The 20,380-nt window shown below is 36.9% G+C and overlaps 1 protein-coding gene across 4 annotated transcripts in view; it reads right to left on the reverse strand.

Moving 5' to 3' along the window:
• Window positions 1-20,380, reverse strand: part of tenm4 (teneurin transmembrane protein 4) — a 157,547-nt gene that overhangs the window by 14,853 nt on the left and 122,314 nt on the right. For all 4 annotated transcript variants that reach the window (XM_088921983.1, XM_088921982.1, XM_088921981.1 and 1 more), the window contains 3 exons: window positions 13,039-13,211; window positions 9,151-9,386; window positions 1,102-1,398 (listed from right to left, as the gene is read on the reverse strand). In XM_088921983.1, coding sequence (XP_088778109.1) covers window positions 1,102-1,398; window positions 9,151-9,386; window positions 13,039-13,211 — 706 coding nt within the window. The remainder of the gene's footprint in view (window positions 1-1,101; window positions 1,399-9,150; window positions 9,387-13,038; window positions 13,212-20,380) is intronic.

The raw sequence follows: 20,380 nt of genomic DNA on the forward strand, positions 1-20,380 counted from the left end.
TGTTGCTTAATGGTAGAGTTGACATTTATTATCTTCAGTAATGGTTTAACCTTTGTTGAATTTATTTTAGATTAAATTTAACCCCTTATACCCACTCTTTAAAAATATATTAAAACCAACATAGCATATCAGAATTGGTCCAAATGTCACTGGACTCTGAAATGCCAGTGATTCATCTTGGACTAATGAAATTGGACAGCAGATCAGAGCAGAGCAGCAGGAGGGTGACAATGCACTAGGACCTTTCTAGGCATGTCATGCTGACAGAGGTCATAGGAATGCAATCATCTAGTTATAAAAGAACATTTAACTGATTTCCCAAGGTGAGTGGACCTTCTCTATTTCCGCATTATAATTCTATATTTCAAAAACAAATACATACATTGAAAAATTATTTGTTTTACTTTACAGAGGAAACGCATAGTTGAAGGCTATTCTTCTCATAATAAATACCAACACAGTCTTAACTTTGCCCCTCACAGTTTGTATTGAGTTACTGTACAGCTGCTTGTTATTGTCTTTTTTTCCCCATGAGCCTCTGATGTCCTCCGAGCACAACAAAGAGTTTAATGCCACATTACAGCAAAGCACAGGGAAATAATGAAAGGGTGATATGTGCAGAACTACAATCCATCACGTCAGGCAGTTTATACTAAAATGGTAACAACTATCTAATAAACAGCCTTAAATGAAGACAATTGATCTAAGGGTCATAAAATCAAAGAGTAGTCATATTTCACTTCTTGTCACTGATTAATGCTATTAAAAACACAATTGGGTTTAACTGTGGGTAAACCTATTTTTGTTGGCCTAACAAATTGCAATTTGGAAAACTGTCTTAGACAATAATCAATTTTAGGTGACATTCTCAAAAACATCTGGAAAAATGATGCTTAGGGGTGAAGTCAATACAGTAGAGAAACAGCACTGCGCAAACTATAAACATGACATGCTTTTCATTGTATTCAAGACTGTTAATAATTTGCAGAAAATAGTGTAATCCTAATTTAAAAAATGGTAAAATGGGAGGCATGCTTAGGAAGAGACAACATGGTTGGTTAAATGGATCCAAAGTAAAACGTTGAAGTAAAGAAGAGATACCTTTTCCAGGTAAGTGTAACTCCAGGACTTTCCATCAGCAAAAATCTGAGACACAATTCTGCCATTTTGGTCATACTCCATGCGTACTGACATGGTGCCCCTCTTAATGCCCGCGATGTGCCCTCCTGCTGTGTAGGTGACATTGACACCATTGAGCTGACTGCTGGGTGACCAGAGAGTGGGACGTCCTGCTTGATCATAGAGGATCCGGAGGGTGAATTTTCGGTGGTCATCGTACACCTTCTCAGTCCTGGTAATGCGATCGAAATCCAAGGAGAGCAAGTTCCTGTTGTGCACCTAGTTATCAAAGCAGGAAGCGAGGGAAGTGGGGGGAAACAGGGAGGAGGAAAGGAAACAGGGAAGAGAAGAGGGAAAGGAGGGATCAGGAAAGGGAAGCAGGAAGGAAGAGAGAAGGATGGAGGAAACAGGGAAAGGCAAGAAAATGGTGCAGGATTAATTTAGTCACAAGAAGAAAAAAATTTTTTGGTACCATATGGAACCTTTTAATTTCTTTTAGTGAGCATTTAAATTCCCATTTCTTCAGGATTTAACCCAAACACACTATCAATATTATCACTATTATCATTTATAATAATTATTATAATATCCCCGTTTCCTTATGTGTTTTAATTTATCATGAAGAGAGCATTTTGTCATTGAAGAATATAAACAAAGAAGAAATGAAATAACAAAGTTTATTTTTGGGGGGGAAACAGCCGTAACATCTTTAATGCAGAAAATTACATTTACCATGGAAACTGCCGTCTAATAGATTTAGCATAACTAAATGTGCATGTTGATCAAATCTTTTTCCATGCCTTCAGAAAACAGGGGCTCACACAGATGACTTTCATTTTAATACTTCATATTACTTTCCTGTTTTCTCAAAAGAAAAGAAAATCAATTCCATTCCTATCCACTCCTCCTACTTCCATTGATGAAGTCTGAGGCTATAAAATTCTGCCTGAATGATATCTTATTTATATACTCAAATGCACATCATTATAATATAAGGAGCAGTATTGACTGTAATGCCCACGGCGATCACAACTGAAGAGAAATGGTTTGCAAACAGGTGTCTAAAGGTCATATCCAGGCTGGTGCAGAAGAGTGCTTTGCTAGAAATGGGATTGAATAACTGTGTATGTTATACGTAAAATATATATATTACTTAAAATATAAACCAAATGTATGAGAAACATATAGAATATTGTCCCAAGTGCTTAAAAATAGGATCATGAATGAAGCAGAGATAATGATAACGATCCATCTTGAAAACTAAGAAAAAGGAGTGAGGTTTTGACTCTGTTTTACCTGAATAAATGACAACAGCTTAAAAATGTTGTGTAGTTCATGTTCCTGTTTTGACGAGGAATAACTGACTTGTTGATTCCTTTGAAGCCCTAAAACTGACATAGCTCCTCACTCTAACCTCTTAATAATTTAAATACTAAAAATGCTATACTTTATATAATAGTTTAATCATTTATATTACACTTTACAGCTGTATTGTGATACTACAATAAACAGAAATGTTTTCTTCAATTACTTTGATGTAGTGCCTTCTTCCACTTTCACTGCGAATATTCTAATTCTTATGCAAATTTGCCTATATCAATCAATGATATATGCAGCTGTATAATGAGGAGACGTGATCATTTCAATTTGTAAGACAAATACATTGCAGTGGAGAAATTCAGGCTACACTGAAAACCTGAGTCGTTTCTTTCAAACAGTGCCATGGAACAGTATAGAGAATATCCATTTTATAACAGCTTCTTCCAATTCAAGGGCATGGGGGAGCCGGAACCTATCCCAACAAGCATCAGTTGTAAGGTAGGGTACATCAGGGTGTCTGTCCACCTCAGGGCAGACACACAGACATGTATACACTCACACCTGCAGTAGGGCCAATTTTCCAAAGATGTTTTTAGAATGTGGGAGCACTGGAGGAAACCCATGCAAACACGAGGAGAACATATGTGAACAAACTCCATGCAGATAGCACCCCAGGTCTGGAATTGAACCCAGTGCCTGAGTGCTGCAAGGCAGCAATGCTAAACACTGTGCCTCTGTGTCACCCCGCCATGGTATATATACAGTACTAACCACAAATAGTCAAGAACGTGTCAGTTTAAGATCTCATCCGAGAGATCGTACTCATTATAGCACAATGTGCCTTGCCACCATGTTGTGACACTTTTCTGGAATTTCAAGTACAGAAGGAAGAGTGGTCCCTCTGATCAACCTACTCCACTTCCTGTAGGAAACTGATTTCTCTTAAAAGTCTGCCCTTGCTTAGCATCCAAAGCATGACTGAACACATTTCAAGAGAGCTTTGTTAATTTGGGTGATGGTATGTCACTGTAACGAAATTCTCAACTAACCTATTCATCTGTTCATCTTATTCTTTTGGTTAAGAGATTAAATGGATGAATCTGATTGGATCATTTTAGGCTAAGTGTCTAAGCATAGACCATAGCTTAAGACTATGTTTTTTTAATTTTAATGTTGAGAATGGGAAGGAAGAAGAAATATGTGACCCTCCTCCCAATGTACTCTTTGTTCTCAGGAGTTTGTCTAAGCTTTCTGTCTGAGACACAACAGTTACACTGGGGGCAATTAATGCCACTAATACCAAATTGAGAGGATTATTTTACATTGAAAGCTACTAGTTCATGAATAAGAAAGAATTCCCCATTGGGCATGAACAGCAAGGCCAATTTGAGTGAATTAGGAGCAGAATTCTTATGATCTTCTTTATCTCATGCACAAGAGACTGAAGTGGGAGGAGTGCACAAACTGTTTTGTGGGTATATGTGTATACTGCTCATGTTTGTAAGACTATAAAAAAATGTATGTATATATGGAAGCTAAAAGTCTACACAGACTCTATTTCTAACCAACAAAGAACTGAAATAGATCCGGAATTTTGGTTAGGAAAATTGCATTACCTTTGACATTTCCTAGTATTCTACTGGTTCACATTAAATTAAGACAAACACAATGTCACGTTTCCAAAAACACACATGATTAGCTCATTTGTGCCATTTGTGCAACTGCCCCTCCAGTTGAGTTTGATAGTTATGTGTTTTGTACTTGAAAATAGTCATCTGTGGTCTGGGTTGCATGATAATCATCAGTCTTGCTTGAATATATACAGGATGGACCCTGTATTCTATAAAAGAATACAAGCCAGCATCTTAGGTACTTACAAACAGGGTTGAGTATATTTGCACATATTAAAATGGAAACAGTGGTGATGAATAAATAAGAGATTTTTAATTTTAGTTTTCCATATTTTTAAATATCAAATCCCTGGAATTTCAGGCTTTATAATCTATTATTGATATCAAACTCAAGCCAGCTGGCAAAGTTACTAATTTGTGGCAGTGCAGACAGGGCAATTACACAACAGGAAGTTCCACAGCACGAGGATGAAGAAACATCAAAAGATGCTTACATTTTTAATTATTTTGGGGAATAATCACTACATCACTCAATGTGAAATGGGAATCAAACACTTGGAACACCAGCCAAAAAATGGCCTTTTTATTACCAATACTTCATTTTATCTCAAATATTTAATATTTTTTAAGGGACGTTGAAAAAATAAAACACTGTAGTCTTCCTCACTCGTTAAAAAAGGATGAAGATGAAACTACTCCAGATGTGTAAGATTTTTTCACAGGAGACAATAAAACAACTGTAACAATGTTCTCTAATTGATACATGAGAGAGGAAGTGGGAACAAAGCTCCATGCCATGTTCTGGTTCAACAACAGGGTGGAAAACCTCTTCTGGTAAGAGCACTCTGGAGTGCTAAAAAGTGTACGTTTACTCAGAAGGAATACTATAAATTGGATTTTCCTGTTTCTGTAGGAACAGTGCAAGAAGGGAATGAAGGATTATCAGATGCAACATTTTCTGATGGTGGATTAAATGAATTAATCAAACACCCTCTTTTATCCTCCCCTGTATTTGCTATTACTTGAAACAAGCTGAACAGTGGGAAAGGATCACAAGAGCACTAAATAAGAACACCGCTGAGGAGGTTATCTAGAATCGATGTCTCCTAAGGTTATGCGAAAATATATATATATTTTTTATCTTTTCTGCTCAGATGGTATTCTGCTGTTGAGTTTTAAGTCAATAGATTTTTTTTTCCAACTTGATCCTTCACTAATGTCTTCTAGCCCCCCATGCTAATTTGTAGCTTTAGCATAAGGTGTATTGTAAATTACGGTACTGTATACTTCAAAATATGCCAGATCTGATGGCATGTGTCCCCTGGACTGCCCTCTCTGTTCACAGTTGTGAAGTCATCATTGATTTGGTTCTTACAGCAGATTCCACAGGTTACACACCTCCTCGTGACCTGCGTGGCATTCTTAACCACATTGTGCAAACATTTCTTTTTTTTTTTAAACAAACAGCTGGCTTACTGCTATAAAAATGAAACTAAACATTCTGCAACACTTCTTCACAAAAGAAGCATTTCTTGCTGCATATTTTATAGATATATTTTACGGATAAATAGATATTTTATGCTTAGAGCTGAAAGTTTAACAAAAATACTTGTTAATTTAATATTCAATATTGACTCAAACAGCACAACATCAGAGATCCAGGAAAACAAGAAGAAGCATGGTCCTTGCACAATCAAAGTGCAATCAAAGTAGAATAAAGTAGAATACAAGTCTGCTTCACAGTGGAAAGGATATTTCCTGGTTAAGACCTGTATAATATAAGAAACTCTAAGTACTTTCAGAGGCCTAATGGTGGGGGCAGCGCAGCAGTCCAGAGAAAAGATGCAAGCTCAAAAAAATAATTTAACAGAGGCCAATCAATCAGCAACATGAACATCTGCCTATTCAATACCAACCCTAACAACTGACTATAAAAGGAGTATCTTTCATCTTTTGGATTGGAATGAATTCAAAGCTCCTTTTTTGCTTCATCCAACCATATTCTTTTTTTTTTTTCGATTTTCAGGTATGGAAACACTAGAAATATCAAATAATGGCATTATTCGTACTGCTTGGTATAACAACATTTTCAAATAAACAGCCACACAGAGGACATTACCTTGAGCAACCTGTGAAAATACTCTCCATTATGTATGGAGCATACATAACAGGATAAAAAAAGTTGTTCATTTTTGCAAAACTCAAAATTTAAATTTAATTTGAAAAAATCCTAACATTCTTCAATCATTTCAATCACTATTCATAAGATTAGAGCTAAATGATCAACTAGTTAAGGCAAGTAATTCCTAAAGCAATCACTTGTAAAAAGTCAACACATACTGTAGATTGCTTTTCATGGTATGTCTTGTTACTATTGCTTAAGCAAATAAAAACAGATCAGCTTAAATTAGATACTTTAAATTTTAGTAGTTCAGGTGGGTAGCTGTGTCAGCACACGTAGGCTGCAAAGAAACAAGTAATAAGTTTATTCCATGCTGAAAAGAGAAGAAACAAAACGTTTCGGCTGTGGAGCCTTTTTCTAGCTCACACCCGAAGAAGGCTGCACAGCCAAAACGTGTTTTCTTTCTTCTCCTCTCAGCACTTTGAATTTCAAATTTTAAATCTAGATTTCTAGATAAATTTAGATGAACTAATATTAACTTTAGATTAAATAATAGTAATAAGAAAGATATTGTCCTTAACTATCAGAGTAAGTAACCTGGAATATTGGATTAACATTAAACAGTCTACATTGGTTTAAAGAGGATTTATTTTTTTGGAGCCAAGTTTGCAATCATCATTAATACATACATTATGCATGCTGTCATAATTTATTCACCATTCTCTACACTTTTAATGATACTTGTTTTAATAAATCTTTGTCAATTTCATTATATGGAAATAATGAAATTCCTATGTTTCCTGACCAATATTTACTTTGGTTATGATTTTACATTTTAAATGTGTTCCCCCTGCTTCCATGACGAAAATATTAAAATCATATTTGCTCAGTCTCACATCTCTATTTTCCACACACTCTTGCTCTGATTGTATTACCATTATATGAAAAAAAACCATCAGTTCTTTAAAATATAACAGGTTTGTTCAAAGCTGTAGATTAATTACTCAATAATGTAATAGTTCGCTCCAGTTACATACAGTAGTAGTCAGAAGGATTTTGAACCAGAGAAAATGAATTAACTTATTTTAACCTAGTGGGTTTTTCAGAAAATTCACAAAAAGAACAGTACCTCAAATTCACAATCTCTCAGCTGTAAGTCTTATGACATTTGAGCTCTAGGGAATTAATTTTCCTTTTTGTGTTCTGTATGTGTTAAAAATAAAGCAAACAGTGTGACAGTTCTTTACCAGACACTACCCTTAAACACAAATGAAAGAAATCAACCTTTTAAATTAGCACTTATTTAAGATGCACTACCATTGCAGAATGAAAGACACAGAGTTGATTCCACTTAAGCCATGAGGGATTAAAACCTCATGTGGGACCTCTGTTACTACACTGTATTTTGATACTCATAAATTGTACATAACTAAATATTGAGCACAGAAGACAACATAACAGACATTGCTGTCAATCTGCAGGGGCCGCTGTGAATTAGGTTCGGCATTGACCAGTTTTGCTGCAGGGTATGGAGAGCACAACATCATTTGAAACTCCACTCAAGGTCACCAAGTGGTGCAGTCTCTGGGCTGGGATTCCATCTGCTGATCCCTCAGTTTTACCATTAGACTGCCCCATTTCCAGTCACACCCTTGGGGCCACTGTCTGTTAAATGCATTAAAAGCTTTCACTTCTGAAGATGAGAAGGGTATTAAACGAACAACCAATGACAGACACAGTGGCACCTCGCAATTAGCTGTGCTGTTGTCTCTCTTAGTCTGACCACATTCCATCCTGAGATTAAATGCAGATTTTACTCTGCTAAAGCATTCAAAAGCCCAGATACACTGCTTCTTCCTATTTTACTGTTTAGTTAAAAAATAGGTCATTTGAACTTTATGTTCCATTTTAAAGTAGGAGCAATTTCCCATATGAAACTGGAGCCTGGTGTCATTATAAAGGCCAGCCTTCCTGGAGCTTTTCATCAACTAGGTCATTTGTATTGATTGGTTTGGTTATCATGTATCTAAAGGGATTTGCTTTATAAATTTAAAATCACAATGTATTCCTGAACAGTGTCCCGTATGTTATTTTTAAAACCAGTGAAGCCATTACCTCTTCACAACTTTTGTACTGCAATAGCAATATTCAGCCACCATGTGGTACTGTGAACTGATAATGTGAAAACTTCTATAGAGCTGTTCCTAGCACCCTAAAGAAAGCATCTGGCCCAGAAAATAACCTAACAAATTATATAATTACAAACACGTATTGTAACCAAATATAGAACACCATATAATATGTACAGAGAGATTAACATATAAATTGCAGAAAATTATCAACTGCTTGGTTTCTTTAACACATAATTTTCTTATAATGAAATGTTGCATGTTTTCAATCCATAACACGGATATGGCCTGACCTTTACACTTCAGCAAAATACGGCTGCAGTACAATCAATTCATCTGTCAAAAAAATCTTCAGTGCCTGTGAAAGTTGAATTATTTTAAACACTGCAAAAAATCGATTTCAATGTTCCAGTGGCCAGCTGCTACCAAGTAGTTACTTCAAACTGGCTTGCTGACTGATGAGTGCAAGTTAGAAAGCTTACAATTAAGGTGTAATTACATGGTGCACAGAGTGTGGAGTACAAGGGAATAAACAGACTGGAGAGAGGAGAGAGCAGAGGAAGGAGGCTGTATATTTTGAAGTGCAGGCTAGTAATCAGGAAATGAAATATCCCAGTGTAGCTTTGCCAGTGGATGACTTACTTACAAAACTAAGGCTAAAAAAAAAGGAATAAAGCACTCATTGAGTGTTGTACTCTACTGCTCCTCCTGGATTCTTACCTTTGTGACAGGACTGTTTGCTGAAAATTGGACCCATTCGACAAAGCAAAACACAGATGTCATTTCTGACAGCAAAAAGCAGAGGGGCTTCTGCAGGAAAGTAACTCACCCTGAGCCTGCGTCCAAACACAGTAACCTGGCCCCTGGCCTGTTCCTTTCGTTGCCTCCACTCGACCAGGTTGAGCCCATTATCAATGGGCAGCGTGACATTCCTCTTGCCCACTGTAGGGTTCACTGTGCCTGGTAGTAAGTGTGGCTCAGTGTGCAGAGACACTTCCATGCCATTGGCCAGAATCAGCCTCAAGGAGCTGTCCAAGCCAATGTAGTAACTGTTTCGGACTTGATCTGCAGGGGGGGAAAAACACATTAAAAACTGCTGTCAACAACAAAACCACACGAGGATAAAAAAGAAAACAATCAAATTTCATTACATTGTCAAGTCTGGCTGTCCCCTCAGAACAGGGCAGAGTCAGACAAATGCAGCTTAAACGCAGATAAATAACCGTCTGCCCATCATCATCCCTCAGTGCCTATAAAGAACACTTCAGGTCCAGAACAGTTAGTCTAATTCTTCCTATGAGCACCAAATTCATCAACGTCAGTCTATCGGCCTGCTGTCAAAAAATGAGTATAGCCCTTGATAAATATTACCCTCATTAAGCACAACTGTGAGCTAATGAGCCCCCAGAGAGGTGAATAATTATTAAATTGCATGTAAGAAAAAGGAGCATCAATCGGAGGAAGCGTAATAAGAGCAAAGGGTACAATCATCTTGACAACTGCAATTTCTAATGAATCAAGAAGTTAAATAAGAGAAGATCCAAGAGCTGCAGTTCCACTGAGCATTCCTCTAGGTCCCAACAACAAATTGTTTGTAAATGGTTACCTTCTTAAATGATCATTTTGACCCTCTGCTGTTCAATTACTTGCTCCCCTGCCTCTGGAAATAACATTTTACTAAAGAATTCTTTAAATCTCTCCACAAATTGCTGAATTTCCCATTTTCAATTGGTGGAGCTTCTCAATTGTAAGAAATGCACTGACTGTGAACAGTTCACCTTATGGTATCACCATTATTCCTCTGAACAGTCACTCTAAGCAAAGCTGTCCAGGACCCAACAACCTCCCATGATTAGCCATAATGTCAAATGCCGGTTTTGGGTCAATTCAGATTTCTTTAAAAAAGTATGTATGAATTAATGCTTTAGTCTTCTCTGTGAAAAAAAATAATCTTTGAATAACAATCACTTAAAAGGGGGGGGGTGTCATAAAAAGTTAATATATTCATGAATAAATGACTTCGAAAAATGTATTTTACAGCAAGTTTCACTGCACTGTAAACGTGAAATGATGTTTTGAAAAAATGATGCTTCCCAGCATTTAGGAATGATGGAATAATCAGCATAAATCAAAATTCTTTCAAGCTGATGCGTGAGCTTATTAAATGTCACATGCCCTAACATTTCAGAAATTACTTGTGCACTTACTTCATCTTGGCATTAACTAATAAAGTAGCAGACAGATTAGACAATTAGAACATTTGCCATGAACAATACCCTCATACTGCTTTCAGGCTTGAACACTCCGCAAGGTCACACTCTTAGGCCATGTAATGACTTAGGTGTCTGCTTATGATGTAGTTGATGGTAAATTGATTAACTCCAAATCGCATGAGGCACGGTTTCTCAGTCTACTACAATGTCATCCAGCTGGGGTGACTGGCTGCCCTGGCAATTATATGGTGCAACACGGGTTGTCATTTTCACTTTCAAGTACAACTTTTGCTGAAGAAAAAAATCAATAGGGGAGGAGGGGAGTCTTTTAAAATAAAATGTTACTAGAAAAAAACAACAAAACAATCTTTGCAGACTCTTTGGAAGCAGTCCTCAAGAGTTCAAAGCAATCAATTTGTAGTCAATATTCTAGCTGGTCAGTGGCAAAACAGGATATTACAAATATAACCTCTGCAAGAAAAATTGCAACAATAGTATCTGGCTTTACAAACTCAGTCATAAAGGAATATGTTTCTTCAGTCTTATTCGGTGCTTAAAAATTTCAGTAGGATTTCCTGTAGAAAGCTCATTCAAGATTCCAAATAAAATTGCATCAGTTGAAATGACACAACAGAAAAGTTATTTTTAAATTTTGGCTATACAGCAGCATCAAAAAAGAAAAATCCTAAATTGAAGACCAAAAACTGAATATTGATTAATAGGAGACAATGTATGGGTGCTTTTCAAAGATTTCACTTTTCAGTTCTGACTCCATTTTAGTGTGGATAAGGTTCATCATTCGGCTCAAGTTCTGAAAACCCAAAGGTTCAATAAATCGTGAGGCTGCGAAAATGTCAGCTTCTAATTACAGTCTGCATTAATAGTTTTTTTCCCAGAATGGCTGAATTTTTTAAAAATAAAACATGCATCTGTTCATTTAACATGTTTACTAAACATATGTAAGGGCTTAGTATTGAGTGCATCACAAACAGATGTTAAAGACATTTGTGCTTGATTTGAATTCTACTGGAAATCATGCATTAGCCCATGACAAATTTTTTTTAAATTGCTGGTCCCCATTTACCATGTTTGAATAAAAACATAATAGAACATCTGAAGCATCACTCAAGGGCTAATTTCATAAAACTCTACAATTGCAAAGGGCACGCGAGGTGCTTCATAGCCTGTTGCAGCTGAAGTTTTCCGATATTCCTTGCAAGGTTCCTCCTGTAGGAGCACATTTTAGTAATCTGTGTAGAAAACAAATCACTTGATCTAAAATCAATTACAGCATGATGATACCCTACACCAGCAATGATACTTGTCATGTTGAAAGTTATTTTTAAAGGCAACTGGGAGAACTGAACAGGGCAGGTCTGTTTGAACATTTATAGACTACAACTCAAGCATGTATAAAGTAAAGAATGTTATAAAATACAAGTTAAGCTTATTGATATAAAGGTATGGGGTGTTTTTCAAAACCTGATGGACCATATGAGATTTCACTCAGTAAAGTGCAACGCATCAGCTGCTTTTCAAAATTTTCAAGGAAGAGTCTTGATGCAGCCTGCAAAATCCCACACATTCTGCACACTCTGCATTTCTTTCTTCCTTTTCAGTTTCAGCATGGCAAAAGTACTTCTTCTTATAATTGACAACTGCTTTGAAAAAAGTCAAACTGCTATATTTGGAGAAAGTTGAAGCACAAGCATTCGCATTACTTTTTATCTCAGAACGTTTACTCCGGGCCAACACTAATGTGTCTGACTCATTAAGTTTTATTCATGTGCATCTATAAGTAGGTGCGTGATAAACGTCTCAAATTTCTCATGTTATAAGCACATACTGTATATAGAACTGGAATATAAATAATACATTCAAAACGGTGAAGTCTTCCATCTTCAGATTCACCAACTCATCAGATCCATCAATCTGCAATATTTACCATTACGTATCACAGCTGCACTGTTTCTACAAGTTTGTGCATGGTACAATATATTTGGTTCTATAGAAAACAGGGTTCTCAAACTGCCGCTCTTGACTGCAGTTAATCAATTACTGTAGGTAATATATTCATATCTTATTTTGTGTTGTATATCTGTGTTAAATCATACAAATTTATAAACTTTGATATTAACTCTTTAGGCCTGCTCTTCTATTATTTGAGCACTGCCTGAATTGAATTTTCTACAAATTTTTGGCAAACAGACAGGAGTTGGTCCTGGAAGTAATTTAAGCCGTCTTGGATTTGAAGGTCCAAATAAATGCACTTACTGTCGCTCCACAGAAGCTGCAGATTTCAGGGGAAAATCTGTGCTGTTGTAGCCCCGAGAATGTTATATCAAACTAAAGTTACGAGCTGTGTCATGAACCCTCACAAATAATTTTGAAGAAACGAGTTCCAGAAGATATATGATGTCAAAGAGAAGGAAGTGAAATGAGCTGTGAACAAGACACTGATAGCTTTCCAGCGCTTGCTCTTCAGCCTCCTGGATTGAACTCACCTTGCATTAAGGTGTAGAAGGTACCCGAAGCAGAGAGATTGGTTGTTATGGTGATGTCCTCTTCGTTGGCCGCCTTCATTTGAACCTTGACTGAACTGTCAGCCTCAGTGCGGAAGCTGCTGACATGCCCTGTTGGGAAGGTGACGTTGGTTAGCCGGCCATAGCTGTCGTACCTGAAAGGGCAAAGAGAAGAACAAGACTAAGCCAGTGTGTGCAGCACGCAGGGGACGTCAGACTACTTTGCCAACCCTATGGCACAACCCTGATCTTGTAGGACACAGATCTCAGGAGACTACTGATTCAGTCAACTATTCTCTTTTTTTACAAATCTCCCGATCACAAATTGCCTGCTTCTTTGGGAACATAAAATGATTTAAGTTTGTTTTCTGAGAAATATGATGAGGTTCAAGCATTATTTTAGGAGTCGCAATTTGCTTCTTATTATTTGTCCAGAGCCAAGGCTACACTGTTGGCATTCAAAATTTGGAAATAAGAATAAGATACGTATTGATGTCATCAAAGATGTATACTTTGAATAACAGCCATGCTGTTTAATATTGGTAAAAAAAATTACAGCAACAATTACAGCTCAACAAATCTGTACAATTTTACAGAGGGCAAGATCCTGGTACCATTATATGAACAGTGAGCAAATAATATATTAAGTACCAGAAATAATGACAAGTGATAACTACAGATGACATGAACAATTTGCATCAGAAAGCTGAAGCAGGACATTCTGAGAAGCAGTTAAATTCATTTTCTCATTTCAGGTGCTTCTGAGTTCAAAGAATTCAATATTAAGTCCTCTGCAGAGTGGCCAGACTCAACAGAAATGTGACTATTTGTCAGAGTTGTTTCAATTTCAGGTAAAGTCAGAAAAGTAATTTTATTTTATTTGAAAACAAATATTATGACAATCATTATGGCAATTAGGCTCATGCTGTGGTGTCAACACACTATATATAAACAAGGGGCAAGAGACAGTAAGGCAAAATCAATGTTCAGAAAAAGACAATTGGACCCTAAAGGAAAAATGGAAAATCACCCCTGCTAAATATCGCCCTTAGAGACGGTGTTTAACTATAAAAATGCTGGAACTTAGGTGCCACAAAATTGGGCAGTTCTATACTATCTTCTGCATATACAAAGCAACATGAATGCTTAAGGAATATACTATTGTTTTCCACCACAAAGTAACAAATACTGGAAGCCACCATCAGGGAAACAAAACAACACAACAACGACCACCAAGCATCATATCCCTCTGGGAATGTTAGCAGCTTCTAAGCTGAAGAGACTGAGGTTTAATTCCCAGCGGAGCCCATTGCTCTAAACAGCTACAAAGCTGGATGGCTTGAAGGAAGAGTCCACCCACTGTCTCCCTTCTCCCTGTCCACACAAATCCAACTCCTCTAGCACTCCTGCTTGCTGTGCTGCCATCAAGCAATACCCAAGATTCCCCGCAGTTCCCGAACTGTTCCTGCACTGTCAAAGTCAACGCTTTCTATTCCTTCGACTGATTTGAAGCATAAGTTCTTCTATGTATGTACTGCTTGTAAGGAAACCTAATTTTTGCATTTGCTATTCACCTAATTTCTTCTAAAGAGAATGTTCTAGAAAAATACAGTGAAGACTTTTCATTTTTAGTTGTTTTTTTTTTCCCATCCATAAGAGAAAATTGCCACTGAATGTTTTTTTAATAACATCTCATGTAGCTACTAAGGTATGGTTTGGAAAGAACAAAAATGACCTACAATGATTTTGCATTTAGGGCTGAAATTATTTGGAACCCGCAGACAGAACATAACAACGCCGAGCAGGCTTACCAAGCACAAATTACACCAATTGAAACTGCTTTAAAAAATGTGAAGGGCTTTGTTCTGATTACTGATCCAAAGTCGCTCAATTACTGGCTGAGAAGAGGCTTTTCCACAGCCTCCACTGCTGTGTATTAATGGCTACAACCTGTTCACACTGAGACACTTTTATCTTCATTTTCAGGGCTTTTGGGAAGGCAGGGGTGAAATATGTATAGAAGGGATAAACCCTGCTGTTTCACCTCAGAACGTCTAAAGTCTATTTTAATCCACCTGAATAATGCAAATTTCAGATACTACACGCCGACTTGGAGGTAGCGCTGATAAGTTTGCCAGGGCTAGGAAAAAACCCCAGAGCCTGATCAGAGGTCTGATCCATATATAATATGTCAGTGCAATTTTCCTCCCCTTTTCATATACTTGTTCTCAATGAGTTATAACATTGTATGTAAATCATTTAATTTATTTCTCCATTACTTTTTCCTATTCAGTAATTTGAAAGTTATTTATTACTATCAACAGAATCCTGAAAAAAAAAGCATGTTAAGATGAATACAACCGAGAGCTTTAAGATTTTGCATTATATGCACTATGCAGTTCACATTTGACAAACGTTAAGATTATAGTGATATTCCTCAGATTGTTCCAGGGGTGCACCAGAGTGTACTGTTTATCCACAATACATTCACAGTGCTTATTCAGTGGTTCAAATTGTTACAATATGATTCAGAAATTAATTTTGTTATATAGGAAGACAAAATATTGAGCAATGAAAGGGAAACAACAAGAAACACACTGGCAAAGCTGTTGGAAAAACTATAGAGGTAGGTTAGGCTGCTGACCGTGTCATAATGGGTTGTCATTGCTTTCCCTTCAATAACGTGTGGGGACTGCAAAACAGAGATATCTTTATTCTAGGTCCACTATGTTTTTTTTTCAATTACATTTATTGAAATAGGCTTCAATCATAGGTAAATAAATTGTACAGTAATTAATTCCAGACCAGCAACAGTGTATGACAGAACATCTGCCCGCCTGAAAACAATGCTAAACACCTCGTCACACAGAGATTAATAGGGAAACCTGTTCCGTTCCACATCGCAAAACTCCGACAGTGACCCTCAGGTGGCTACATGACCTTCAAAGCTAATTAAGCAAAAATTACAAAAAGCTGTTATGGGGGTAAATTATACATGAAATGTTCAGCCCTGCCTACAGGGAAATTTATCATGTTTAAATTTAATTGCCTGGTAAATTATTGAAAATAAAGCATTCTTAATTTTTATGATTTTTTTTCATTTTGCAAGAAAAAGAATTCTTTTAAACCTTTAGATGCATATTATATCGGTGCTAAAGAGAAGATTGCACAGTGCCTGGCATTTGCTAAAAAATAGTTTTCTAAATGATTAATTTAAATATTTTTTATCTTGATTGTCTTGTTTTTTTCTTTTTCTAGGGCTGGATGGTAAGGTACAACTTGTACTTTAGGAAACAGGTTATTCATAGACTTCTAAAAAAAATATTCCAACAGTCACTGAGGACAGGGGCAAGATCCACTGACTGGAAAATTAGTTATGGTAGTGCTCATCCAGTGACAAAACTAAACCAAGAAATTACAGACCATCAAGCCTGACTTCTATTCCATGTTAAGATATGAAAATGTTAATTAGAACCAAACTAGAGGATCATGGGTATGGCAATAGGATTCTAATGGACAGTCAGTGTGGGATTAAAGTCACACATAGAAACTATGGGGAAACGCATAAACGGCCAGAATGACCTTCTCTGGATTGAAACCATTCTTAAGTACTTTTCATCCGCTTGGTTTTAGAAACTCTTAAAATTTTTCGTGCAATAAAATCTTTTATATTTATGCAGTACGTGGCTTTGCTGTCCAGCAAAAAAAAAAGAAACCAAATGTATATTAATTATAAATGTATAATGAATCCAAATCTTGTATAAATTACAACATTACAATCTCACAACAATCGGTAAAAAAAAAGTATACTGTAGAAACTCTACTTTAACCAAAAAAACACCAGCTGATGGACCCACTCATGAAACAGACATGCACACAAACTGCTAATTTCAACTCTGTCTCCCTGGCAGCTTTAACAAAGATTTCTTGAATTTACCAGGTATAAAGCTGATATCAGGTACTGGGCATGGAATGTGAGATCTGACAGTTGACTCAGGATAAAATGTTATCATCACATCACAACTACATTTACAAAGGAAATGGATTGTTAGGGCTTCTTTAAGGCAGAACGTGACAAACTGCAACACTATTGAACAATCAACAACAAACTTTGTAACAGTCATTCAGTAATTCCCAGTGAATGACATCTTAATTCACAAAGGATGTTGTATAAAATAATCAAAATGAATAAAAACTCCTAAGGAAAACCTAAAAAAATAAGCAAAAACAACCCCCTTCAAAATATATAATGAAGAAGGAAGGCAAGTGTTTGAAGAGACTCAAAAACCTAAAATTCCTCATGAGACAAATTTGTGTTAATGAGAAGAAGGGATTGACAGACAGTAATGCATAAAAATTGCTTGACACCCTATAAATTGCTGCTCCCCTGAGTAACTTGTGAAACAACGAGTGAGTCAGAGGAGGCTTTTGACAGATAAGCTGCTAAGTCTAATTTGACATCATCTGCCACAGTACTAGATAAAAAAAGCAACCATCAGTTTTATATTTCTAAAAAGATCTCACTGAAGATAATGTATGCAGTGATAAATGCAGAGATAATGGTGATGGAGCAAGACACTAGCAGTCAGGTAATGTATGGGTGATATGGCAGTTTTCACAAGGGAAGAGGCTTCGAAGAAGGAGCAGCAAAACTCCAAAAAGAAAAACTGTTTAGAAAATAAAGCCTTATCAGTGCACAACACCTCAGAACACTTTACCTTAAGGATGAGCACCATTTGACAATAACTCATTAATTGAGTAAGGAAGATGAAATGTAGGGATCTGTCACGTCACTATACTATAATTGGTACACTGTATTAAAGAGTTTGGCTGCTGGTCAAATCATCTCACGTAGGCTGGCACGCAGATTACACAGCATTACACTATAGAAATTGTTGGAATATACTGGGATAATTTGTTTCCCACATGTAGTAGCCGCTAATAACGTCTTACTGTATATAAAGACTGCAGCAAACAGCTTTCACACCACAAAAATGATTTCCCAAATACTTTTGGTCAAACAAAATGTTAAACTAGACACTTCATATTAAGGTTTTCTTGCGTTGATCAATCAACTCAAAATCAGCAGCTCAAAGTCAATCAAAAAATCAAAAAGGGGTGATGATGATGGTGGAGATTGGGGGAGGATGGGGTGATTTGTTTTGCTTGGATTATCACCACAATGCCGTATGACATTGATTGTACTGTATTTGTTTATGTGGAGGCCTTTTCTCTGCGTTTGCTAGAGAAAGAATCCAATACATATCAACTAATGTAACACTGCTCTCTTCCAAGAGAACAGTGTGCTTTAATCTTGCCGATGGCAACTGATCCTCCTGTTATGCCCCCACAATTTGGGAAAAAAAATAGAAAAACTAAAGACTCACCTGGTGTTTTATTTTTTAACAAATTTGGCTTCTGCTGTTCATGAATGATCTCAGTAAAGCTTTATGAAAATGAGCACTGTGCAATTTTGAAGGAGACTTGCAATACCAATTCACTAGATGTTTTATGCCATTTCTGCATCAAAACTCTCTCCCTCTCAAATCAGTTGTTTTTGAAGCTTGTGTGAAGTGTGTGCTTCTAATCCTGACTGATGTGTGGATGTCATCTGTAACAGTCCCTTGCAGCCCTGCTCCTAGTTTGGATGCACTTTCACACTACAATTATCATTTGAACCAGTAGCACCCTGTCTAGTTCACTTTAAAACTTTGATCTGCCAACATGAAACGGCAATTATTTATAATAAGCTCACAAAGAGAATTATAAGCCCCCAGGTTCTCTCTAAAATATTCACAGACCCAGCATGTCAGAACAGCAAGTCAAATGCCAAGCAGATTTCTTAGTTTGGTTCTTTGTGTCATGTTTGCAGTTAAAATAATCAGTATTTTTTTAGGAAACTGTTTATTTTGTATAATAATGAACAGTATATTCAATGACAATTTCTCAAACAACTACATCAACTGGGGATATACAATGCCTTTAAGTGAAAATTTATATCAAGTGAAGATTTTAACAACATAAGAATGTTTAAAGTGAGATGAGCCCATTAAGATTTTGTGTTTAGCAGGTTTAAAGATTTTAAGATTTTGTTTTAGCATTCAATGCAGAAAAAAGCCCGAGTAGCAGCCTGCTTCAACAATTATGTGTGAACCATTGAGAGAATTCAAGTTGGTTAACTTGAAATGCAAGGTGAATTTTTGTTTTTGTGTTAAAAAATATTGTAGCAACAGCTACATCACCCAGCAGTTCACAACTTGCAATCCACTAAAGCTAAGCAGCTTGACAGGCCAGTATCTGGATGGGAGACCTCCTGGGAGAGTTAAGGCACCTGCTGGAAGAGGTGTTAGTGGGACCAGTTGGGGGCATTCACCCCATTCTGTGTGGTTCCTAATGTCCCAGTATAGTGATGGCGCTATATCGTAAAAAGGAGCTTTCCTTTGGATGAGATGTAAAACCAAGGTCCTGAATCTCCGTGGTTATTAAAAATCTCAGGGCATTTTCTTGAAAAGAGTAGGGGTGTCACCATTTCCTGTCTTTACCAGTCATGGCCTCCTAACAATCCCCATCCATGAACTGGCTTCATTACTCTGTTCCCCTTCCCACTAAGAGCTGATGTGTGGTGAGCGTACTGGCGCTCTGTGGTTGCCGCCCCAGGTGGGTGCTTGGCGGTGGTGGAGGGGAGACCCCATTACCTGTAAAGTGCTTTGAGTGGAATGTGCAAAAAAGCGCTATATAAGAGTAAGGGATGATTATCATTATATTGTGGGCTTATGTTCAAATAATTTCTGGGGAGACAAACCCTGCATCTTGACTGTAGTCTAATACTCACTAAACATTTTCCCAGCCTTCTCTTTGAAGATCACTGACTTTTTCTACTGGCAGAACCCACAGGACTATTCTTAGGAAACCTACTGCCATACAGATGATACTCTACCTTAGATCTGATTACTGTTTCCAATAATTATTAATGGTATTAAACACTGGTTCAGTTCTGCCACACTTTTACAGACGGCATTACAATGGCAATTGTACAATTCATGGGAATTACTTCTGCCTCATGAGACTGCTGGAAGCATTTTGTTTGGTCTATGAACAACATCTCTTGTTTCTTTAAGTACAATTGGGAGAATACTATTGGACCCTGGAGGTTTGACTATCTTAAGTGCTTCTAGAAACACTTCTGCCTCTTTTATGCTAATATTATTTAATATAGAACTTAGGGTTTACTCAGCCTGAGGCATGTTGCCTGTTTGTTCCTTGGTAAACACCTCAGTGAAAAAAATATTGAATACATCAGCCATTACCCTTTTATCATCTAAAA

Source organism: Atractosteus spatula, chromosome 7, assembly GCF_055471065.1.
Source record: "Atractosteus spatula isolate fAtrSpa1 chromosome 7, fAtrSpa1.hap1, whole genome shotgun sequence".
NCBI classification, from domain to species: Eukaryota; Metazoa; Chordata; class Actinopteri; order Semionotiformes; family Lepisosteidae; genus Atractosteus; species Atractosteus spatula.